At 41.1% G+C, this 24,780-nt stretch overlaps 2 protein-coding genes across 13 annotated transcripts in view; one reads left to right on the forward strand and one right to left on the reverse strand.

Annotated features, from left to right (window-relative positions):
- The window catches only part of MIDEAS (mitotic deacetylase associated SANT domain protein), a 54,979-nt gene extending 40,779 nt beyond the window's left edge, over positions 1 to 14,200 (forward strand). For 2 of the 3 annotated variants that reach the window (XM_037395417.1, XM_037395416.1), the window contains 8 exons: positions 407 to 549; positions 1,399 to 1,502; positions 2,891 to 2,966; positions 4,158 to 4,246; positions 5,373 to 5,522; positions 5,727 to 5,897; positions 6,291 to 6,490; positions 7,988 to 14,200. In XM_037395417.1, the coding sequence (XP_037251314.1) occupies positions 407 to 549; positions 1,399 to 1,502; positions 2,891 to 2,966; positions 4,158 to 4,246; positions 5,373 to 5,522; positions 5,727 to 5,897; positions 6,291 to 6,490; positions 7,988 to 8,189 (1,135 nt within the window). In that variant the 3' untranslated portion in view covers positions 8,190 to 14,200. Of the gene's footprint in view, positions 1 to 406; positions 550 to 1,398; positions 1,503 to 2,890; positions 2,967 to 4,157; positions 4,247 to 5,372; positions 5,523 to 5,726; positions 5,898 to 6,290; positions 6,495 to 7,987 lie in introns of those variants that run through there. The other variant, XM_037395418.1, reaches the window with a different exon arrangement.
- Positions 14,201 to 15,849: 1,649 nt separating this feature from the next.
- The window catches only part of LOC119151471 (dynein light chain 1, axonemal-like), a 29,948-nt gene continuing 21,017 nt past the window's right edge, over positions 15,850 to 24,780 (reverse strand). For 5 of the 10 annotated variants that reach the window (XM_037395426.1, XM_037395425.1, XM_037395423.1 and 2 more), the window contains 4 exons: positions 24,123 to 24,178; positions 22,775 to 22,901; positions 22,220 to 22,366; positions 15,850 to 19,839 (listed from right to left, as the gene is read on the reverse strand). In XM_037395426.1, the coding sequence (XP_037251323.1) occupies positions 19,793 to 19,839; positions 22,220 to 22,366; positions 22,775 to 22,901; positions 24,123 to 24,178 (377 nt within the window). In that variant the 3' untranslated portion in view covers positions 15,850 to 19,792. Of the gene's footprint in view, positions 19,840 to 22,219; positions 22,367 to 22,774; positions 22,902 to 23,073; positions 23,086 to 24,122; positions 24,179 to 24,780 lie in introns of those variants that run through there. The other 5 variants (XM_037395421.1, XR_005105427.1, XM_037395422.1 and 2 more) reach the window with 5 other exon arrangements.

The raw sequence follows: 24,780 nt of genomic DNA on the forward strand, positions 1-24,780 counted from the left end.
TCATGGAAATAAGCACATCTGGTGGTGTTTAAATCTGTTTTGAAAATGGCTTAATTGATCTCTTAGTTGTTGGTTAATTTCACACTTATCCAGGGGAACCTCTTCTTGGACAGATATTTTTTGTTTCCCCTCAGGTTTTGACCTTTGAGCGGTTATTAGGGGATCCTAATTTAAATCCAATTTCAGCTGTTGTTGATAAGACAATGGAAACTGGTAAATGAATGTAAAACCTCTCACCTTTTGAGTCATACTTATTGATGTAACCTACAACGCCTGAAAGCTGTTCATGCTATATGCAAGAGCTTGCTGCATTTCAGTTTCTTCACAATTAGCGCTTCTAGCAGAGATGGAGACTGCCTGGGTATTGTAAAGGGGGCCTGACCGTTACTTTTTACGTTTTCTGTAGGCGAATAAATGTAGGAATTCGCTTTCAGGCAGAAATCCCATCGCTCCGAGACAGGTCTCTGGCAGCAGCTGATGAACATAAAGCAGAGCTGGTGTGGCAGCCATGGGGTGACCTGGAAACCAACAAAGTCACCCAAAAGAATGGTAAGAATGTGGAAGGCTGGTAAACAGGACTGAATTGTCACAGTTGTAGTAGGGGAAACCACATATCTACTGTATGTGTAACTTATTACTTAACTGGTAGCTCAGAGATACTAAGTTCGAGTGGTCTTGAAAACAGTCTTAGGAGTAAAACTCAGGTTGTGTCTGATGGGGCGGGGTGTATGTGTGTGTGTGAGATAGAATTCTATTAATTGAGATAAAATGGGACCATATGTTACTAGTCAGGCAGAGAGCAGCATTTGCTCAGTGAAGCTTCCTTGTCTTTTGCTAACATTTGAATGCCATATGCATTCAATTCCTGTATTTTCAAGGGGTGTTCTACACATAATAGCATTTTTGAGAAATCAAGTTATAGATGGAAATAAGGACAAGGAAGCGGCTAGTAGCAGACTTGGGGAGCTCTTGGTGCACAGGGGTTGTGGCATGTGTAAATCCTGAAGGGAAGAGGAAGTAGGCAGGCTTGGAAGAAATCTTTCTGATGAGAGAGAGGAAAAAAGTGTGTTGTGAAATGGAAATTCACAGTATAAGGGGGAATTTGGGAAATTTCTGAGGTGAAGGGAGATGGGAAGACGTTACAGGAGGGAGGAGATTTGCAGAAAACTCCCTGTATAAAAAGTGCTGCGTGCAGAGTAATGCTGTATGACCTTGTGGTCTAATCAGTTCTTGTGTTCAAATTTGACCCAGATAACTTTGCAAGGACGTTCAACTTCTGAGAGTTTTACTTGCTGTTATGCCTAGTCCTGCTTCAAAAGAGCTAATTAATGTTGCAAAGCCTGTAGGAAAATCCATTTTAATCTTATCTGAATTTGTTTGGTACCTTTGTGGAAATAGTGGAAAACCTGCTAGCTGCTGCCTGTTCAAGCATTTTTCCTGGGGCTGGAACCAACCAGGAGCTGGCATTGCATTTCTTACATGAAGCAAAGGGAAGCGTTCTGGTGAGTCTTCCCAGCTTTTCACCTTGATGTGGTCAAAGATGTTAATGAAGGCCAGGTAACCTGTCATTCCTGAGTGGAGAACCTTGCAAACTCCCTCCTATGCACATGGCTCCCACTGTTTAGTGTCTTTTGGATGTTCCTAAAGTGGGTTCTGCCTCATGTACAGTGCCATGTTCAATTACTGTGTTGCACATTTCCAACTTTGACATGTTTGGCTTTTTAACCAACAGACTGGTAGTCTACCAGGATGAGCAAGCTGAGACTGCTAAATGAATCTTAAGTGTTGTCTTCCTGGGAAGATGACCATTGGAAGGAAAAATAAGAAGCTGGAGCTGAAATTGAGACTAAACGCAGTGTCTTGCTCCTCTTAGTTTTTGGAAGCACTTTCTCTGTGCATGTTTATAGAATGGCTGTGCTGCTAATTTTACATCAGTACTGTAAGACTTGATACACTTTTGTGAATGCTCTTTGACACCCCTGGGGAGGTAACATGAAAGAGCAGAGCATAGCGTACGGCACAGGGTTGTCATCCTTTTTTAGTTCTGTGAGTGATTTGACTTGGCATAAATCAGCCCTGTGGTCAGGAGTATCCCGCACCTTTTTGCCTGGCTGCTTGTTTCGTGTCCCCTGTGGTGTGCCGGCACTGACAATTGTGAGACTGTATTGACCTACATTGGAGAAGAGAACAAATAAAAAGTAACTTTTGTGCGTATGTGTTAGGTTTCTGCTAGGTAAGTTCCCCGAACCAGCCACCATTGCAAATGCTGTTGCTGGCATTGGGGAGGCGCAAGGTAGCCCCTGGCTGCAGGAGCTCACTGTTAGGGTGATGTAAATTGCTGATGGAAGCATGACTCCATTCTTTCCTTCCTGCTAACTTTGAAAGTGCTTCCAATTTCAATGCAAAGTAAAAAGCAGCTTGAGAGGGTGGTTTGTTTTTTTTTTTTTTTTTGGTGTGGAATCTTTCAGTCATGTGAGTGCCCTGTTTATTTTGAAATACTGCTTAGTTAAATGAGGTAAGATCACAATGACTTGAATGTTTACGACAGACATCATTTAGGGCAGTGGTTTTGGATATGAGTATGTAACTTTAGCCTTCAGTAAATGAGAGGAAATTGCTGCATGGTCTCTATGGAATTAACTCTCTCCCAGTGCTGTGGTGGTTGCATTGGAAAGTGGCAATTCAGAGACATGAAGGGGTGCTGGGAGCTTACCACTCACCTGTAAGACTCGGTGGATAGTTGAGAATGTGATGTTTAAAATTGTCCCAGATGTTAAACTGTGCTACCGTTCTTTTCAGTTAGCTTGCCAGAAAGGAGAGGATTAACAATTGTCTGATCTTTGTTTTGGATACCCCAAACACTAAATTAATTCTTTTATGTTTATCTTAGGGAGCTTTGACCAAACTGCTATTGAAGAGGCCAGTACGATCACCTACCCACCCTTTGGCAGATTATCACTACACAGGTTTGTTAACCAGAATAACTGTGTTGCCTGTCTATCATAAAGGAATCTTTCTATTCTTTTCTGTTCTTTTGAGAAACACTGTAACATTAAAGTAAGATGAAAAGACCGCTGTTCTCCCTGATAAGTCAAATGATGGTCTGCCAGGAATTTTGCCTGTGCAAATTACGACACTTCTAATGTAAAAAACACTGCACCTCTCAGAACATGTGCATGTGTGAATTTGCATGTGTGTGTTCTGATTTTCTTCATGGGGAAAAGGGAATATGATCTCTTACATCAAGCCACAGAGAATGCAGAAAGATAGCTAGTACATACAAGAAAGGCTGTGGTAACCTCAGAACCACAGGCTCTCTGGCATGAATTTCCAGGGTGGAGTTAAAGAGGAAGTTTCATGGGAGGAGTTTTCAAGAGTTTGCTGTAGAAACCTCAGCCAACTTTTGACGTCTGTCAACGTTTCTGCAAAATCTCAAGTGCCATAAACGGCCTTTGTTTTGCCTTGTACCTAATTAGAAAATAGCTAGTCATGTAACATTAACTTCGGTGATTTAGAGTGGCCCTAGCCACCTGAAAGACTTGATGTAAGGTGGTGGAGAGACATCTACTAGCTGTGCGACAAACTATAGAAATTACATTTCTTCATTATTGCACGCTCCTACTATAATCGTTGAGAAATAGTACTTGAGTAGTATCTATAAGACAGGAGGAGATTCCAAAATGTGTGTGTTATTAGAGGGAAGGGTGCTAGGACAGTAGGAATATTTGAGATGTAATAAATCTTCGAGTACAGTGGATTGCTGCTGAAGGGGAAGATGCTGTTTTCCTGCCACACCATTTCCCTTGTATAAAATCCTATGACTGGCCACCAGAAAGTGTGTCTGTCTATTTACCTTGCTGTTTTTTTGGAAAACATCTTAATTTATCTAATTGACTGGTTTTTGCAAGCTGAATTGAGTTAACCGGTGGGGATGAGTAATGGATCTAACACAAAGTGATGAGAGGCAGGCTGAAGTGGAGCGGTAGGGGAGGCATTAACAGCAGTTTACAGTTATGCTGGATTAGGTATGATGAGAGACTGCACCCTTGTGTGTGCGTTATTTGTCTTATTTAAGGCAAACATAAAAAAAAAAGTACATAGAAGACTAAACATTTCAAATTTCAAGGGCTTCTGTTACGATTTTTTTTTTCCTATAGGATCAGACAAGTGGAAAGTTGCTGAAAAAAAACTTTTCAACAAAGGCATTGCAATCTACAAGAAAGACTTTTTCTTGGTCCAAAAGCTTGTAAGTTACTTTTGTGTTTTTTAATGACAGCTAGGATACATTCTTATGTATTTGTTCAGCATTTAATACAGGGAGTTCAATCTTAATTTTTATGAAACTGTGGTATTAACTCCTGCACTCAAAAGATTTCGGGTAAGTTTTATCATCCAGCACAGCATAAAATCTCACTAGAAAGCTAGAACAATAGTGTGTTTGTTTTGCTGTTGTTGTTTACTTAACCCTTGTACTTCCGGCATTACTTCCAGTAGTCCATGCTGCAGGTATCACTTCTACAGGGTGTATTTAGAGCGTTGGTTGTGTTCCAGTACAGCTTAAATGGCTTGCTTATAAAACTAAATAGAAACACATCCTTGCTAGTAATGAAAAGGACCAAAGAAGGGTATGTGAATGATGCCTCTTTTAGGATCTCTTTCCAGTTTTCTGTGACAATGACAGTAAAAATGATCCCTCCCACCTATTTTCACGAGGTATGACACTTCAGTGCTGGGGAAATCACTGAAGGAGAGTGCAAACCCAAAAGCTGCGTACATGTTTACTGAATAAATTCCCAAAAGGCATTCAAGTTGCAAAAGCCCAGAAGCTAAGAATATATTCCAAAACTTCAGGAAAATCAATGATAGAGAATATGTAGATGGTCACAGGTCTGTACTGATAATTTTCTACCACTGTTTGTGTATGAAATGCATGTGTCCAAAACGGGAAAGAGCTGCAAAACTTACTTTCCATTTTTGGATTGGTATTCTGGTCTGATCTTCTGAAGTGCTGCTGGAAAATAAAGCTCCCCCATAAAACTGAAAGGCTTCTCTCAAGCCTGACAGCTCAAATGGAACATTTTGGAGGCTAAGCTTATGAAGTGCCAGGTTCTGTCACCTTTACGTTGACCAGCTTCTCTTTGGGAAGTTGGTCCTGTAGTGACCAGTGAATAACAGTGGCAGTAGGGGATGGGCTGTGGGATGGGGCATGCAGGTGAATATGACGCAGAAAAGGCAGCTCTAACAGCAGTTGTGGTGGAATGGAGCCTACTGAGAAAAGAAAAATATAAAGTGTATTTATTGCACCTTTAGTAATTATTTATAGGCCTTCTTGAAATCATCTATTCTGTCGGACTTTGTTTTTTAAACACTAGATAAAAACAAAAACAGTGGCTCAGTGTGTGGAATTCTACTACACATACAAGAAACAAGTGAAAATTGGTCGGAATGGGACCTTAATCTTTGGGGACATTGATGGTGCTAATGAGAAATCTATGAAAGATGAAGCTGAAGTTGACATCAAGGTAATTTTCTAAATTTTTCTCACCTCTTTTGGGCTATGGTGTGAAGTCTGGTTTTGTGTGTTGTCTCATTTGCTGGTAAAATCAAAAGCAGAAATGGTCTGGCCAGTGTGGAAGAGTCTAGACTCAGAAGCTTATGCCCTGTGTCTTGTAATGACATTTACTGACAGAAACCAAAATTAACAGTTCTTTTATCTTCTGGTGAAGAGTTCCCATAGGTTTGCACGTGTTCTTCCTCCCAGACGGGACATTTACAGTGAAGAACAGGGGCATGTGGAGGAAGAGGAGGAAGAAGAGGAGGCAGAGGAAGGGTTGGATAACAGAAAGAAGAGCACAGTTCCTCTCAAAGATGAACAGACACTACAAGATGGTTTAATAGTAAGTAGCAGTAACAATAGTAAGTGCTGCATTGTGCGTGTTGTGCTTTCTATGCCACCTGCACTCTGCAGCTAGTTTAGAAAATACCAGGTGCAGAGTTCCATACAGAAAAAGTTTCCACCTCTAACTTCTCCCAGAGCCAAGACTGGGCTGCGGTAGCTTAGAGTATTACTAGCAACCAAACTGTGTGCTGTGGTGGGAGAACTGGGATGAGTAAGGGAAAAAAACCCAATATAATTCTTTGTGGTTGGTGCATGCATAGGATCATGATGAGAAATATCCTGAAGACTTCCTCATTAAATTAAATAAACGAAGCACAGGAGCTCAGCCATTGTTTTCCTTCTGATGGTGGGTTTAAGTTCAGTTTGCCTTAACTGTCCCCTCTCTCCAAAGGCCAGCGATGCAAATATGAGCAGTCAAGAGGCAATTGTCACAGGCAGAATTGGAAGGAAGCCAAGGGAGACAACAGTGAAGCCTCGAAAACCCATTATTGCTCCAGTGCAGAGGAGGCGGCGGAAACAGAAGATAAAATCAGATGCTACCAGTAAAACTCAGAACACAGAAAACACATTTCCATGTAAAAAATGCGGCAGGTAAGAGCAACTCCGCTTCCAGCAATAGTCACAGAACTGCAGTAGGCCATCTCCTGTGGAAGTGTATTCTCAAATGAGCTTTCCTTCTGTCTATTTAGGCCAGAGACATTTGCCATAATTTTAATGACTTATTACCCTACTCATACTTGCAGATTAGGAATTTTTACATAATTGATATTAAGATACTACTACTTGGATAATTACCTGCTGCTGCTGACTGTTTTTTCTCAAATGGAATGAGACGCTACCTGCATTTCAGCTGTGTGCAGTATGTGGTGTTAAGCTGCACTCTCAAACAGCTGCTATATTGCCCCTCTGTAATGCTTACATTTTTGTGATGAGTAATTTCTATATATTTGCTAGATCACATATTAAGAACATTAGGACTTTCTAATGAACAGTGGTGTAGAAATACAAGACGCTACCATTGATATGGCAGCAGATATTACATCTGGTTAAACTTGCACCAGTCTTTTGTGACTGTAAAATATACTTGTATTTCCTCACATGGTTCTAGTTGTTCTTGTAGCTTTGTTGCCAACAGATTCATAAATGTTAAGAAAATTCAGTTCCCACTTAGGGATATGGTTTAGTGGTGTTCTTGGCAGTCCTGGGTTAACAGCTGGACTCTTATCTTAAAGGTCTTTTCCAACCTAAATGATTCTGATTCCATAAATTGCTTACTCTTCAAACAACAGTGTCTCTCGTAATACCAGGGTTATCCCTTTATTTAAAAAAGGCACCAAACTAGGGCATGGCAAGGAAATGAAAACCCTGTCTAGGTGCATCACCAGGAGTGCTGACAGATTCCTGCTGGGGCTGGGACTTAGCTGGCCCTGCCAAGGTACCCTCAGACAGCATGTGGCATTGGGCAGCGCTGTGAGAAGTCGGGCAGCTAGGATTTGATCCTGGCTACTGACAAAGGAGAAGCAGACAAGGGTTCTTAACGTTGTCTAAACTTTTCTCATGGCATTTGGTGCAAAAGCCAAATAGTTACTGGTGAAAGATGGAGGGATAGGTCATAGAAGTGCAAAGTCAGGAGGTAAAAGCTCAAGCGTTTCTAGCTGTGTGGACAAGGCTCAGGAGTAGTGGCATTTGGCCATTGTTCACCTCCACGTTTGTTGTATTTTTGCAGCATAGGGGGAATTCCTAAAAACCAGGGCCCTGTTGTGTTAAGCAGCACATGTGTATTTCGGGTACCCGTGCTGCCCATCTGAATTTAGAAAACTGAAGAGCTGAATGAGAGGTAAGAGGAAATGGCCACATTAAGAAACAGAGTGGTTTGAGGGTGCTCAGGATCCCCGCTGGTATTCCACCTAGCGCTGGCAGTGCCGAGTCAGAAGGAGTGTTTGCTGTAGATGCTCTATTGCAATGCCAAAGTGAGTTCCTGTGCTGAAGGTCAGAAACTTGAGGCTGCAGCAGCAGAAGCTCTTTTGGAGAATTAATGAAGGAGGCTGTAGGAGAGACCAATGCTAACGTACGTGCGTGCTTCCTCAGGGTGTTCTACAAGGTGAAGAGCCGCAGTGCTCACATGAAAAGCCACGCGGAGCAGGAGAAGAAGGCAGCTGCACTGAAGCAGCAAGAGAAAGAAGCAGCGGCAGCAGCAGCAGCCCACAGTCGGGCCCGGCAGGAAGAGAGCAGTGACAGCGGGAGCAGCAGCAGTGGAAGCAGCAGCGAGAGCTCAGATGAAGAAATATAGCAGCAGACCAGAAGTGGAGGGAGTAGCGAGGCTGGACCCAACCTCCCTCTTGGTGGTCTCCCTCTTTTTTGCTTGCACTTTTCTTACCTGAACATCAGGTCTCAGTTTCAGTGCTGCTGTTTCCTCATGCTACGTGTTCCACTTCACCTTGCCAGTACTGACCAAGCCGGAATGGTGGATGAAAAGATTTGATTCAACTTGGCTTTTTTTTTTTTTTTTAAAACAAATAAGGGGTTTCTATTCTATTTATAATGATACCTGACGTACATAACGGAACAGTGTCACCTGCAGTGGAAGTAAGTTCTCTCTCAGGTCAGTCAGACCTTTCTTTTTGTGCTTGACACAGGAATTGTGATAACAGGACTCTTGAATATAAAAGTTTCCAGACAAAAGTGAGAAAATTATGCTCTGCTCTGAGCTAAGTGTATCCAGTTACTGTGACACTGGTGATTTCTAGATGTTTCCTTTCTCAGCAAGTTCTCCTTCCTGTTACACTTTCCTGCCTTCCTTTCTGAGTACTTACTCAGGCAGCCAACAAGTTTTGTGGAAAGATGGTGTGCGCTTTTGGCCTCTGCTTCACAAACATGAGAAGCGGGATGAGCAAGACACTCTTCTTCCTTTTGAGAGGAAGTTTTATTTTTCAAAAAGAAGCTTGAGGTGGTTTCTCTTATGCCATTAAGAATGCAGCAGTGGATATAAAAAAAATCCTGTGGGATTAGAGTAGCCACAGAGCTTGTGGGTTGTCTCATCTTGGAAAACAAAATAGTCTGCCTTTGATTGACTCAATGGAAAGTAGTCTGGGCTTTACAAGTGCAATTTGAAATGAAAACTGCTGGTTTTGACTTTGCATAAATGGGAGCAAGCTGGTTTAGCGAAAATGAACCAGGACCACCGTGTGCGCTGGATTGTGTGCACCTCTGAGATGGGAGGAATGGACTCTCGTCTCCAGCAGTGATCCCTCTGTGAATGGCTTTTACATGGCTTTTACCTCTCAACGTGCCCATTTCTGTCTTGTGGTAGCCCTCATTTATTCCTTGAAATTCCCATCACCAGGAGCCTGTGTGGTGGGGCCCTCATTTCCCAAACACCTCCTGTCAGACAGTACATACACACAGGAGAAGCTCATCACTTGTTTCCACACCAGTGGCTGGACAGCACTGCCCGCGGGGTTGTCCTGCTGTGAGCCTTGCTCTCCGCTGAAAGGCCGATTCTTCCTTCAGAACTGACACATGCTAACAGCCCAAAAAGTCTAGCCACCAAAAGCCTGCTGGTGAAGGAGAGTTACAAAGAAGTAGTCCAGGTGACATAAATGTTAGATTTGCACAGGAACGTTCTGTACATCTTTATAGCCCACATGTATCATTATTTTGTAAAAACGCAAGGAAACGGATCACTTCCTTGTGCTTCATAGCTGGTCAGTCCTGGCTCAGCTCCCTCCCTCTAGCCAGCGCTTAGCACAGCGCTGAGCCCCCAGCCACCCCAGCCTCAGAGTGCCAGCGCTGCGTCAGATTGCGTGGGCACTGCGCCACTGCGGCCGTGCTGCAGGAGTCAACTGCTCCTGCATTCCCGAGCAGGGATCCTAGGGGGGCTGCTGGACATGAACTACAGTGTTCCTGACCGGCTGATTTTTATTTTATTTTTTTTTTAAAAAAAATAATCTTGACCCTTCATGCTGCTAGATAAATTCCAGGTTGACTATGGAAAGTGGCTTTAACTCCAGTGTGCCATCTGGCAATCTTTTCCTGCCCTGTGGTTTTATGCAGCCATGATTGCTTCACCCTCCAAGTCTGGGAGGCTGTGTATTGTACCATGTTTGCTTTGACATATATATGCCTTTGCATAGAATCCTTTTTCTTGATAGCAGAAACAGTTACTACTTTTACAAAACAAGTAGGAGTATCATTAAGGACTGCACTTCTTTCCATGTTGACACTTTTGCCTTTTAAGTGTTCAATTTTCTGCCAAGGGTGTATTTTTCATTCCTAACAAAATTAGGTTTCCTTTCAGCATTTGGATGACTGTTCCATGTCCCTACATGCACAGGTCTGGTTGACTAACTAGGCTGTGGAAGCAGATGGCATGTCATGAACTGTTAAAATCATTCAAAAACTGCGAAGAACTAAAAGCTACAAATCTTTAAGAAGCAGCTTCAGCAAATCAGTCTTCCTGTTAAGAGTTTCAGTGTTGATTGTTAGCTTTTTGCATTTGTAAATTGGAGAGGACGCTTGTCTGCCATTATCCTAGGGCCTTTAGAGAGAAGAGAAGCTTTAGCACACTGTGCTAGGGCAGACAGTAGGTGCGGCAGCTAGACCTTGTGCTTGGCTTGTGCTGGGGTTAATTCCAGTAAAAAGCAATGATTCATTTAAAGTTCTGAAGTATGTTTATGGGAAACTACCAGTAGTTTCCAGATCTTGAGAACTACAGGGCAACAAGTTCAGAAACAAGCAGGGCTTGTGAGTGTATCTAAAAAGGACTTAAAGTAACGTAGTTATTGTTATATTGTCGGAATGAATGCCTTTGCCTGGAATAGCGTGTTGCAGCAGCAGAACAGCGTGCAGGTACTTAACAGAAACTGGGAAGGCCTAGAAACACATACAAAATGGAGATGGAGGTTGAACTGGCACACAGCAAGAAACACAGAAAAAATGGAAGATTTATTTTTTTTACTTTTTTTTTTAGATTGGAGGGGAGATCTGATTAAACTTGAGAACTAAAATAACATTAAACAAACTGTCTTAGGAAAATGCCTTTACTATCCTTGCTAAAACAGTGCAAAATCAAACAGTGTATGACCCCTTAGGAAAACACGAAGACTGTCCATACTGGGCAAACCAAAGCCCTGTCTAGCTCCCGGTCTTGTTTCTGACAGTGGTCAGGAGCAGATGCTTAGGAAAAAAGCGAGGGACAGTACGGACTAGCCGGTGTAGTTCTAGCTAGAAAATAAGTAGAAGAACTTATGTGTGTTTGTAAGGCAAATCTGCAGAGATGCGTGCACTGAAATGTACCATTCTCCTCATGGGCGGAAAATCGGGACACTTCTCTGCCTTTTACTCTTCTGCTCTCTGTATCTACCTGCATTTACTCTAGTACTTTTAGTATCTGGAAGTATGCCTGTGTGATAATGAGCAAACATTTAGTCATGGCCCTCAAGTCGTCAAGCTTGAAGTAGTTTTAGATATGGCATAGCAAATTATGGTGACAACTGATCAGATGAAATGAAGTACAAATATTTAGGGAGCAAATCATGGGATTGCTTTAAGTATCAATTTAATCTTCTTTCAGATATGATGATGCTTGAATGCAAGCACTATCACAATCTTCCAAAGACCAGGTCTTTCACTGATTCTCCCTATTACAGGAAATTGATATGAGAGTAATTTTTCCTCTCATCAACAATAAGTTATTGAGGTGCTGATAAGAACAAATAAGGTGTTTTCTTTAGTTGTCCAAAAATAGTGTGTCTGTTACACACTGAATCTAGTACTGGTTGTTTCTCTCCCACCCTGCTGCAGTAGAAGAAAACAGGAAAATTTGATACTGTGAGGTCTGTCACTGGAAGAAAATTGGAAAAGGGCTTTTTCTGAGGATAACCTCAGACAGCTGTGGGTGAGCATGGCTGACCAAAATCAGGTAAATGTTCCAAGCAAGTGGCATCAAATGGAAATCTTTCTGAGCGTGTTTACATATTGCTAGTAGCCACCAGAAGAGCTCTCTTCTGTCATGGTAATAAGTAAACATGCTCCCTAGTGTCTTGTTCAAAAACAAACACCACCAAATCTGCTGCCCGCTTGCTTATAGTAGGAGTTTGGAATTCATCTACATCTGAATTAGATCCTGCCTACTAGCAAAAGCTGGCAGAGAATGGTTTTAAAACAAACCAACCAACCAACCCCCAGTTGCTGAGGACAAAGCATTTGAATGGAATTTGTCTAATCTGCAATGAAATCTTTTACTTTTCTTAGCCGGAGAAAAAGTAACTTGAGTGGGTCTTTACTGCAGCACAGTGTTAATTTAAGGCTGTGTTGTTCCAATTATGATTTTTAAATCTTGTCTATGATATAAAATTCTTGTCTCTGTCCTGTTGATTTGTCCATTTTAAAACCCTATGCTCATTTTCCATCATTTAAAGGCCTATTTATTGATTACATTTAGTAAAGGGGCTTGCTGTTAATTTAGAAAAAAGGCAGTGTATGCTCAGTCATTAAGCTGAGTTTGAACAAAGCATCTCTTTGCTATAGGAACAAATACATACAGACTGCAATTGTGTAAATGCATCCTAATAGATTTGCCTTTCACAGTGTGAGATCAGGCTTCAGGTGGCCATATACCCAAGCAGTCAGGTGGCTGTACTTCAAAACCATTACCTGTTTGAGTCTTGATGGCAGCATTGGGCATTGCGGAGATGCAGCGACGGATCATCTTTTGCCCTGTTTGCATCCTTCTGCCTGTGTTGTCTGCCCTTTACGGATAGATTCAGTCTTTCAGGTTTGTGATCTGCATGGAACAGCATCTCAGTTTTGTAAGACTGCGTGTGAATATAATTGCTAGATAACATGCATGCACTTCTGATGCATATCTGATATAGCTACAGGTGTTTTGCAGTCTAGCTGCAAGAACAACTCTGCATTTTAATTTATTTGATGTTTTTCCATTTACTGAGACAGGTAACAGTATCTGAGAGAACTCAACTCTGTAAGTCGAAGGCCTGCCGAATTTCAGTCAGCTGTGCAGGACCTTGGCGTTTTGCTAGCTAGGACCAGGTAGGCGTATAGCTGTTTAAAGGCAGGTCAAAGAGAGACTTTCTAAAGCTTAAAGGTAACTCATCTATTAATCCCGTACTGGACGTGTAATGTGACGTCCAAATTAGCTATAAATACCCTCTAATTTATCAAACTGAGGCTTTTGGTCACTTCGCATTGCAACAAGCTTAGATTAAAATCAACATTCAATTAAAAGGTGTTTCCTAAACCATGCAGAGTGAGCTTTCTCGCTCTCAGTGATTATACACTTCTTAATTCTCTTTCAGGCAGCGGACTAGAAAGTTCATATATACATATATATATATATATATATATACATATCCTATTTTAAAAGAAATGGGAGCAGGGAGGACTATAGCCATAGAAGTCTTGTCTGCTTTCATACAACGGCACTTTTAGTCCAATGATTACCTCTGCCAGAAACCTTATTCTAAAACACATTTTCCCACAGACTTCCTTTTCTCCCTGTTCTATCTTCTGATGTATGTCTGAAAGTTTATAAAGCTTTAAAGAGACAGAGAAGCAGTGTCTACAAATGATGTTTGATTTTTGTCTGGGGGGGGGGTGAGTTTCTCTGTAAATTTGTCACTTGGATTCAGCTGCTTTCCTTGCCCTCATTCTCTCCCGTGTCAAATGTTAGAAAGACACAGATGTTGAATCCCCAGCTGTCTAAGGATTTTTCTTTCCAAGACTAGGATTCCGCTGACAGCTGAGCCTGAAAAAACCTTAACTTCTCCAGATTAAAGACAACATATATTTTTATAGAAATGTAATTGTATATTTTAAAAGTTTCCTGCAGCTTCTCCACATGTATTTTTCCCCTTTTAGTTCAGATTTGATATCAACTTTTTTGTGTTCATTCTTCTTATGTTCTGTTTTTAAATTTGTAGCAAAGCTTTGGTGTACTGTACAGGAGCAGTCAGCCTTTGTAATTACTGTATAAATGCTTTATAATAAAGTATATTACTTTTATTTTAACAAGTGAGCAGACACTTCCTTTTGCGTGTTTGCTGCCTAGGGCACCTTTTAAAAGACTGTTACATGTTTAAAATGTACATATATAAATATATTTACCTGTTGCTGTACAGTTGTGATAGACTGGACTGAATTTATTTTTTGTGTGCTTTTTTATAAAATATTAATACACTAAAGGAAATCTTGCTGATGTGATTGTAATGTACTATGTAACTTATTTACTTAATATCCTCTATCTATCTAAAAACCCTTTTATTAAATGAGGTTTAAAAAGTAGTTTCATAGCCGAGTTTTTCAATGGTACGAGGGGGTGGTTGGGGGGCTCAGGCCGATAGTGACTGTGGTGCATTCATGCAAGGGAAGTGGTTACAAGTCCTTGTAGCTAGTCTGCTCTCATCACACCCACCTCTGTGTTTCCCACAGCAATCCTCGAGGCCATTTCTCAACGTAAACTTCCCCCCGAAGACAGCAGCCTGCAGTGTGTCTTATGTCCAAGAAAATAACTGGCAGATGCAGCTCCTGTTGCTTTACAGGAGTGTTGAGGGGGTGTCCCGAGCACCTTCCCAGGATGCCAGCAACGACCTTGATAGCGTGTTAGAAATTTGTGGGGAATAGTTCTAGGCCTGCCGTGCCGTAAGTAGTAAGTAAGGCCAGCGGGATTCTGACACTACCTGAAACAACTGCAAAGCCAAGTGGGCAAAGGCAGCATGGAGTAACTTGGTACATGAGAGGCCTGTATCCAGTCTGAATTCCTGGATGGCTGTGGCTGGGACAGAAAATAGAGACTGAAGTAAATCCAGAGCTGCTGGAAAAAAGAGTTAATGTTTTCCTGCTGTTTAGTAGTTGAATCTGCTGGTTGTAGAAACAATTACTTCAATTGTAGATCATATTGCATTGTATTTTTCAATGGTAGAGTTTAAAAAAGTTTTAGTCAATACCGCCTTAAAGGCACTTAGCTGAATTAAGGGTTTTTTTAAACATTTTTATACAGTGTTAATCTCACTTCCTCTGACAGCAGCTGGATCTCTTGCTGTTAATTTTCAATATTAATTTGCTTCCATCCAGCCTCAAAACAAAGGTTCCTTCTGCTTTGGTAGTTAACTGGTTTTTAGTTAACTAAGCTACAGAGGTGTTTCTCACACCTGTGGGCATGAAGTCTTTAAAAGCTGCAAATGTTTCACTGCATAAAGCAGATGGCAGAAACAGGTCCCTGTGTCTGACTGGCCTCCCGCTAGGTTTCAACCTATGGCAGCACACCTGTTCTGGTTTTAGTTGTTAATTTATGCTGGCAAATTTTAATTTCAGTATTCTTGGTAAAGCTGGCAGGAGAAAGACTCGGCTGAAGCCATTAAAAAGCTTTTTTTTTTTTTTTTTTCAGCTTGGTCTAGAAACCCTTGGTTTAATTTACTCCTGTGGCCGTTGGTCAGCAATAGCATTTGGAAAAGTCATATTTTGCTTGGTGGGCAAAAGAGACGGGGAGCACCAAAGCTTTCGGTTCAGATAGCAGAGCAGGACTTTACTTGGGGCTTTAAATAATGTATTTACCTCCCTGTCAAAGCCAACTGGCAAAAGTGCTAAGATTTGACTATTTTGTGCCAAAACTGTGAAGCCATGCATGTTGCAGGATGCTATTGTTGTCGTTATTGAGACTGGTTGCTGTGGACTCTGGGGTATAAAGCTTTTTCTTGATACTGGAGTTTTGAAATTACATTTCAGTAACACTGTCTTATTAATCAGTTAACCTTCCGTTGTTTGGGTTTAATGGAACTGACAGAATATTGCTGTTAACTGAAATTCCAAGTGAATTGTAATTTTGTACTGAAGAAAGACTAGCCATTTATTTAACTTGAGGGTTTTTTTCCCCTCATATAGCAGTAGTAGACTTTTCTTTTAGGACCTAAGAACAAAGTGTGACAACCAGTGTCTTAAAAGATTGAAAAATATTTATGTATCAGATGACAACAATCACAATATATCAGCATTTTTAAAGTCTAGGTTATTTTCAGAGGCAATAAGGAAACAGCATTTACATACTATCATACTATAAATACATTGCTCCCTGAGCAGCTAGGAAAGTTTAATGAGAACAAAATTTAATTTCTGAACACTCTCCACAAGCTGAACTATTTCATTACACAACACGCCAGACGTTTGTATAAAATAACATTATATTATTTTTAAACAAGTTTCACAGAATAACATTTATAAACATAGGCCTAAATAATTTAAACACAGCAGACTTAACAGCTTGGCCATGCTACAAAATTACTGTATACAAAAGATAGCCAAAGAGGATGTTAAAAGTGCTCTCTTGCTTGAAGGTTTTTCTAGATGAGTCTACTTCTAGTGTAACCTGAGTCATCTGCTGGTTCTCAGGTCTCTTCTCACATTTTTCCAGCAATTCTCAATATAATCACTGCATATATCAGCTCTTTGAAAAGAGGTCAGTGTGCTAACAGGCAAGTAAAAGACCTAGCTATTTCCTATCACTAATTTAATTTTAGGATATTTCTCTAAGGAATAAAGTGGATGCTAATCCTTCATATTTCACTGGGAAAAGCAAAATTCTATATGGCTTGCAAGTTTTACATGGGTGCTCTTTTCATCCATGAATAATAATGTGCTTACTGCTTTATCGGATGCAGCGTGATAGGGAAGGGCAAAGAGGCACACAGAAAGACAAGCCTTTCCGCATTTTACTCGGCCCCTCGCTATGGGCGTGCAGGCCGAGCTTTGCTTTTAGCTTATACGTGACGTGGCGTAGCACCATCGATACGCAGATCAGCTGCTTTAATTCTGCCACCTATGTCTTCCACCACATCCAGTGCTTAATTTTAAAGTGCAAATTTTAAAATTTAGGAAAACTTTACTTATTTTGGAGGAAAAGAAGTTCAGGGGAGGTTGATTTGTTCTTGAGACTAATCATGATTCATCAGGCGAAGCAACATGAAGCTGAATATTCCACCCAGCTTTGAGCATCTCCTGACAGATGAGAGCCAGAGTTTATTCTTTTCTTACTGTATTGATTCATTGAGATTTGACATACAGTTTTTATCTGAAAGGTTTTTAACTTTATGCTAATTTATCACAGCATGAAGGGTGAAAGGCGAGGGAAATCTTGTAAGTGCCCTTACTGCTGTTACAATTGTGCTGAGACTGGTTGCTCCGTTCCTTCAATATTGATTTTTTTTCTTTTTTTTTTGGTGGTAACTATAATACAGCCCCCCCAAAAAAAACCTTAGTGAATTTGTGCTGTTAATCTGTGAAAAGAGCTGATGACAGTGGGCCCCACAATACACACAGCTCTGCTGACAACTGCAACAGTTCTTGGACCAATTCCCACAGGTACAGCCTGTACTGGTCACTTACAGGAGCCAGAAACTGCTCTTACCCCTCACGTCCTCTCACGGGAGCAGTTTCATTCCAGCCATCACCAGGCAGTCAGTACACTTAAGTTTCTATTCTGCTCTCAAAATATAGCCAAAGCATAGAGTATTTGCTGTATCAAACATGACCTTCAGAAACGTACAGACTTGGACCATACTTATATATTCATCAATCAGCAGGATTTCTTGGCATTGGACTGTGCTGGTTGCTCACTTTCTCTCCCGTTGCGTTCCATTTGAGGTGCTAACGTAGCCACACGTACCACACTTGTAGATGATGTGCTAGGAGGGACCAGCTACAGGGGTTCAAACGCTTTTCTTTGTGGCCAAGCACTAGCACACGAGCACTGCATGGTCTGTTCTGAAAACGTCTCTAAACATGGAGATGGATTCGGCATTTCCATTTGTTGGCAGTATTCACAGGTCAAGTTTCGCTCCCCTCTGGCTCTGGTTCACGTTAACCACACTTCAGTTACAGTCGTCAAGGGCACAGGCCAACCCCCGTGACCCACCCGAGGAGCTGGGGGCAGCAGGGGCTGAGTGTGCTGCCAAAGCACATCACTTTGCCAAAGCGGTTGGCTGCAAGTGAACGGAATGGCTTAGGTTTAAAAGAAGCCGGTGTGAAATGGCTGTTGACTGTATATGTACCCTCCGTGCCGCTGTGCTGCTTGGTCAGCGGTGCCTTTACTCACGCTAAAGCTAGGGGAGTAATTCTAAAAGAAATTACATATGAATATAAAGTTGTCTGCAAGAACAAGCCAGTGAGCTTGTTAACTAAGAAACTGCTTTCTGGTCAAGAGAACAGAAATGGAAATGTCTGGAAATAGTTTGTGCTAGGTGAAGAATGTCCACAGTTCTTGCCATTGCACTCTTGACCTTGTTTTAAATAACAGATCTAAATCAAATTCAAGCTGTATCAGCAATCGCCAGTTTACATTGGAATGCCTCTAAGAATCATAGAAACTAGACTGTGATTGTCTTGTAATCTACTTCACGCTCTTCACTTAGAAGTTCATCAGAGAGAGAATATCTTGTACTACACTTCTGTCTGGAGCTTGAGATCAATACCACTGTTGCCTGGACCAATTCTACCTTTTTATCTCTGACCATGACTTCCAAGATTTCAACTCCTGCCACACCTTCACAAACAATTAAGAATGGTGTTCTGCCTCCATTCCTTCTATGCCTGGCAGGTTGTTGCCATTTTAATTTAAGAAAAGATGGTACTATGAATTAGAAGAAAAGCTTGTAAAAAACCAAAAATGAGCTGCAGAAAAATCTACTCCAGTGACAGAGAATATTGATCTATTCTCTGAAGAAAAGAAAAACACACTGTTGGCATCCAACAGTGCAATCATGTATGTTTTCATCATTGTTTAATGCTTTCCACTAAAAGTAGTTACCTGTTATATCAGGAAGCTTTTCTAAAACTGCTTACCCTGCAATATAGCACACTTGGTACATCTTCAATACTTTTATTCCCAATGCCCACTTTCCATCTCATCTCACCTTCCTCACTAACTACATACACTTCCTCTCACTGCTTCGTCTGTGCTTTCATCAAGGCCACAATTTTCTGTCCTCAAGCCCAGGTTTTCCGTTCATTGTTTGTTTCTGTGTTAGTATCGGCCTACTTAGTTATAGGGAGATTCCAGAGCTGAGAAGGATTATGTCCACCAGTGATCCAAACCAAGACTAGGAACCAGCTGTAGGCTAATAGGCCACATATTCCAATCTGAAATAACTTCTTAGTAAAAGACAAAAAAAAGAAAAAGCTAGCAGGTATTTTAGTCTCACTGAAACCATGCAAATTCCCATTGCCTCTTTAAAATAAATAAATATATAAGTTATACTTGGCCTTCTAAGCGATGCAGTCGAGTTCCACTGTGAGAAGCCCAATTCGAAACTTAAGGCCGGTAACAAGTTATCATCAGACCAATACCTTTTTTGTGCGTAGGTCCACAACTACTGGGCTTGTTTGGCGTAACAGTTAAGGGGATGAAAAGGCAAACTCGCATATTTAAAATACTGAGGGATTCACATGACAAAAATTAAACACAACAAACCTGCAATGTGTCTCTAAACCACAACATTGTTCTTCTGGCCTCAGCATCTCCAATGACAACGTTGGCCAGCTGCACCTAACGAGCTAAAATGGTTCTATTAGAACCCAAGAGCGAACAACAAGCACCATTAATCAGGGATTAAAAATAGCTATGTATTAGTTTAGGTGAAGATCTCTTGCTAGCCAAACAACAGATAGACTTGGCTCCACTAGTCTCTACAGAAGGTGTCATAAGCTTGACAAAATTGGAGTGCCCAAATTTTGGTAACTAACTCTTTGGGTGAGACTCTGCAGATAAGCTGGTCTTTTAAAAATTGCCCAAAGATTTTCTTCAAAACAAACATTTCATATAAAAGTTCTATATGCCCAGCTATCTGGAGTTACTTAAATAATTAAATACCCAACAAGAAAGTGTCATCAGTTTGCTCCTTCTTCATCTTCTTCTTGTTTAATAACTAGAATACCTAGAAGGAAAAAAGAGAGAAAAAAAATCTGAAGAGGTTTAGGAACAGATTATGCAAAGACAATAGTTAATACTGATACACCTGAAAGCTCATCTGGACTGTTGGAAAGAGCTGGACTGGCAGAAGGAGTTGTATTTCCTGCCACTGCTTCTAACTGACATAAACCTCTGCATACTTGAACTTTCTTAACCGGAAAAGCCTTCAACTGATGACATCTTCTGTTGGATGTTTTCCCAACTTCTTAAGTAATAGGGAATAAAAAAAGGTACTAAAGCAGGACCTGCAAATATCAGCCTGCCTTGGTCTCTGGGAGACACACCACATCAGTTCAATTGCTAATGACCAACTAGCACATCACCCTTGTTGGGCCCCTACTTTGTGCTGCTGTTTCCACAACATACATGACCAAGTTTTAGTACAGGATACCTCCTTGTAGTAGTAGTTCCAGACTACAAAATACAATTATATCAATGTGGATCTGAGAAGCTGTATGGTCACATTTTAGGGATAACTTGGATGTCATGGAATAGAGAGGCATTGTGCAGTAGTGTCATAGTCTATACCCACCCCTCGGGTACTTAAATAATATCTCTTTTTAACAGCCATGTTGAGCAAAGACACCTCAGATCATGGCAGTCTGCAGGGTTCATGCCACCTCATGGTAATTTGTTCTTAAAATAAGCTGAAATGCAATAGTCAAAAGAGATTTATCAAGTCATAAATTTTCCCCACAGTAGCAAAACCCAGTAGTACAGGTAAGCTCACAGCATGCTGAAATGGCACAATCAAATACACGCCTAAATAACTAGTACAAGAACAGCAGGTCATGAAGGTGTATGTCCATTCACCTGTGCTGCCACCTGCGTATCGGGAGCTGGGTCACGCTGATGCTTTGCTCAGCTTGAGGCAGACTAGGACTATGGTGAGCCTTTGTGGCGAGAGTCCTTCGTTTACTGTAAGATTGGGGTGCTGTGTTTCTTTTTTCACAGGTAGGAAAAGGAAAATAAACCCACCAGAGCCTGGTTTGTGTTGTGCTTTAGGCACCTAACCGCTGAGCAGGGTTCCTGGCACAGGAACTAACAGAAAAGGGATGCGTACCTGCTGAAAGAGACCTTCGGTGCTTATTTTTGTTCAGAACATCTTCAACCATCTCAATAATTTTGAGGCCCCTGTATTAGCCATTTCACATACAATACATAAGCGTAACAGGACCCTGGGGCACTGCAACAGGCAACCTTATGGCCAGCTACAGTGTTTCTCACATCTTTTTTGCTCAACGTTCTACCTTTTGTGGTTTCCATTCTTAAATATCATCCTCTCTTTCTACGTTGCATAGGAAATGTACCTGCCTAATTCAGAGCTGTCTATTGCTCCAGGGTGCAAAAATGCTTCAGGAACTAAGGGTCTAACCTTACACTAACAAGGTTACTCTTTACCCATATATTTGCCCTATCCCAGTTTGGTTTTACTCTAAAAACGTTTCTTACTACAACAATAAATGGACCACTGCAGGCCATCCTTCAGAGCAATACACTTCTCTCACCAGGCTTCCACTTCCTAGTAATGCGTACTACTTCAGCTGATCTGGCTTCGATTTCCCAGCTACTGCTCCCTGTAATGAAGCTGTCCTCTTGTCGCCATCCCTACACTTGTACTTTCCCTGATGCTACTCTGACTACGAGTGTTACCAGTCCTGCTCTCTTCTTCACCACTTTAGTAAACAGGGGATAACAGTAAACAGCTAACATTTCCATTAACAGAAATCAACATATTTAAAAATATATTTAAAAATTATCTCACTTTCAGTCACTAATCAGGACATGCTTTAATATATTTTCACATCAGTGACTTGAAAAGGAGAGGACAGCACACAAATTGAGGCTTACTGCAGTGACAAGAGGGGGATACGGGCACTCAGGAAATTTGCATGGAGTTCCTAAAACACGTCCTTGCAACCGAAGCAAAAGAGCATATCCCTGTCTATCCCCGCTCCCCCACGTCACCCTCTTTTGTTGGGAAAACTAAATCAAATTTGGTGAGAAAACTGTGATTCAGCTTGGCAGATGAAAGCCTTGTTAACTTACTTAATGCTAAATCTTTCTGTTCCCTATTAGTTACATGCTAAAGCTATTTGCCTGGGTAACTTCAAGAGTGAAGACCACCTGTAGGCTGCAAGACCACTTGGATTTAACACTCAAAAATCCATCAAACACTCGGAAGATCCTGCAGCCAGGATCTGCATAACTACTTCCAAAGAGAGGAGGGAGGAATACTAATTACATGGGCACGCAGATGAATTTCCAAGGTTATGATTCACTTCCCTGTGGTTGTCTTTATATTAAGCTGTTAACACACAAATTGCCTCATGCCCCAAACTCACCATCCAGCTTTTTCAGCTTGGGTACCCGTTTGGTTGCTTCTTCAATCCAATTGTTCTTCTGATCAGAGGCGTATTTCTCTTGCAGTGGATTGCCTACAAACACCAGATCCTCTAGTAATGGCAGCTCTGCCAGTCTCACAAACTCTGCTGCAACCACAAAGGTAAGAACACCAACCAGATTGTGGAACACGGAAAGTACATCTGCACCACACACTCCTTTCAAACGCAGTGCAAACATAAATGGCATGGGATACAACAGGATAGGGATTGCTTGGGCTTGAACTGGTATCAAGTTAAAGACAGGTATGCGTTTTAAAAGAAGCCTGAGAAAGATGATTCAAAGAACAAACTCCAATAAGGCTCAGAAGTTAAATTCAATATTCTAATTATTTTTACTCTCTTGCATGAGTGGCTATTTAGGGATTCTGCACGTCTGCAGGCTTATCAGTGAGACTTACAGCCCTGTAACACACAGAACTACTTTTTACTTGGTGACTTAACTCATGCATTCACCATACTACAAGAGAAGTTACAGAACAGAGAGGCATGGCTTACCCCAGTCTTTCACCAAATTATTTGACATATAAAGAACCTTCAGCTTCTTCATTACACGGATACCCCTCAGTTTCTCAATGAAGTTATATGAGATCCACAGCTCCTCTAAAGTATCTGCAACTGCCTCCTGGAAAATGACAGGACTACTCAGGTAAGCAAAAGTACAGCTTCCTTATTCTTCAGATTCTCTCTTCACCCCCTTGTGGGTCACATCGCGTGAGAAAATACTGAGGTATATTGATCCTCATTTCTTTTTAAGCAGGTCCCTAATTATACATGGCAAATACTCACAGAAATTAAGAGGAAAGGATCTGAAATGTATTTAGGAGGACAGAAACCACAATATTAGAATAAGACAAGGAATAGCTGGCTGGAGTAGTTGTTCTTAAGGCATAGGGGCAGAGGAGACAAATTTGGCTGCTTGTGCACTGCAAGTATACATAAAAGTGAATGCAATTCAACAACTACTTTAGAAGGCATTTTATACAATAGGAGGGAATGACTCATTTCAGGTGCACGTATGTTTGTACTTGTTGGCCAGAAGGTGCTTTCATAATTCTCTCAAAATAGAGGGTTTGTAAACCAGCCATTACACACTGACTGCATTTCACACTTAAGAGATGTGGCATCCCTGAAGGTGGGAATAGCTTTGAAGAGAAACATTCTGGAGAAACACACAGTATCTCTTGAGGAAGAGAAGAATTTCTATATTCATTAAAAAAAAAAAGTGACTGAAAAAAAGTTCTGCCCTTAATTCAAACGTAACAACACTGACCCCATTTTTTCCTCAACAAATTTTCCCCCGCCTAGCAGACTTGGTCCTGCCACCACCTTCTCCCCTGAAGCCATACTGCTCCAGGTGGTAGTTAACAGAAAAAGAACAGACTTTCATGAAATGTGCGTTCATAGGACTGCCAGTATTTGTAGTAAAGAAGCATAGCCTAAGTATCTTCAGGTAGAAAATTCCTCGTACAAAAAGTCTGCAGGATTTATTTTCATGCAAAGCCAGTAGAAGTTAAAGGGCTTTACAGACAGCAGTTTTCAGATAAAAGTTCTGCTCATCTTTGTCAAAGACAACAAAATCTCTCTCTGAAATCCTTTTATGTAGTAAAACAGCCCTGAAGAATCTCACAATGTGAAGAGTGCTTAAACGAAAAAAATAGAAGGACTGTCTGAAAATTCAGAAGCAATGTGTAAGAGGGTGAACAGATCGTAGTGAAAGGAGAAAATAAATGGTTAGGCAATAATGTAAATTCAGCAAAGACTTTTATGAACATAGGGCAATTATCCCACATTCTAGACAGCACTCCACTTTGTTAGCAAAGAATTGATACTAAGAAGTGCATACCAATCCATTCAAGTTCTTTATGTTATTTCTTCCCAAAGACAAAATCCTCAAATTTTCTGTAATAGATAAAAGAAAGTTTCTTGTTAATATATGGGGGGGGGTGGGGGGGGTGGGGGGGTGGTGTTCAATATAAGAATATGCTGTAAGTCACGTAAAACACCATATTCTAGTTACAAGCAAGCTGCACTCTGAACAGACTTTATTAAGAAAAGAATGACTTCACAGAAACAAAACCTCCTGACCTACACAGATCATCAGGAATGAAGGCAGTGAACAGCTCAGAAACATGCCCATGAATGCCAAGCCGCTCATGTGTAGGTTACCTAGTTGAAATTCAGTCCAGATAAATATTGAATTAGAAATATTATTTCACCTTGCACCTGAACTCTAACTGCTAACTTGCTAATTTTGACCTTACATAGTTCATACCCCTTCTTTTCCAGGCAAAAGTTGCTCCCATCTTATCTTAAGGCAGCAGATTGGATTTCTATAATGGCGTCAGCATATAAAGCTGCCTTTCAGAAATCTGATGAGAGTAATTGAAACTTAGTCCAGCACCCAGACAAAACGCCTTTCCAAGTGAGCTGTTCTTCATGGGGTTTAGTGTAATACGAGTGTAACACAAAGCTATCACAAAACAGCAGTCTCTTTGCATGAC

Source organism: Falco rusticolus, chromosome 7, assembly GCF_015220075.1.
Source record: "Falco rusticolus isolate bFalRus1 chromosome 7, bFalRus1.pri, whole genome shotgun sequence".
NCBI classification, from domain to species: Eukaryota; Metazoa; Chordata; class Aves; order Falconiformes; family Falconidae; genus Falco; species Falco rusticolus.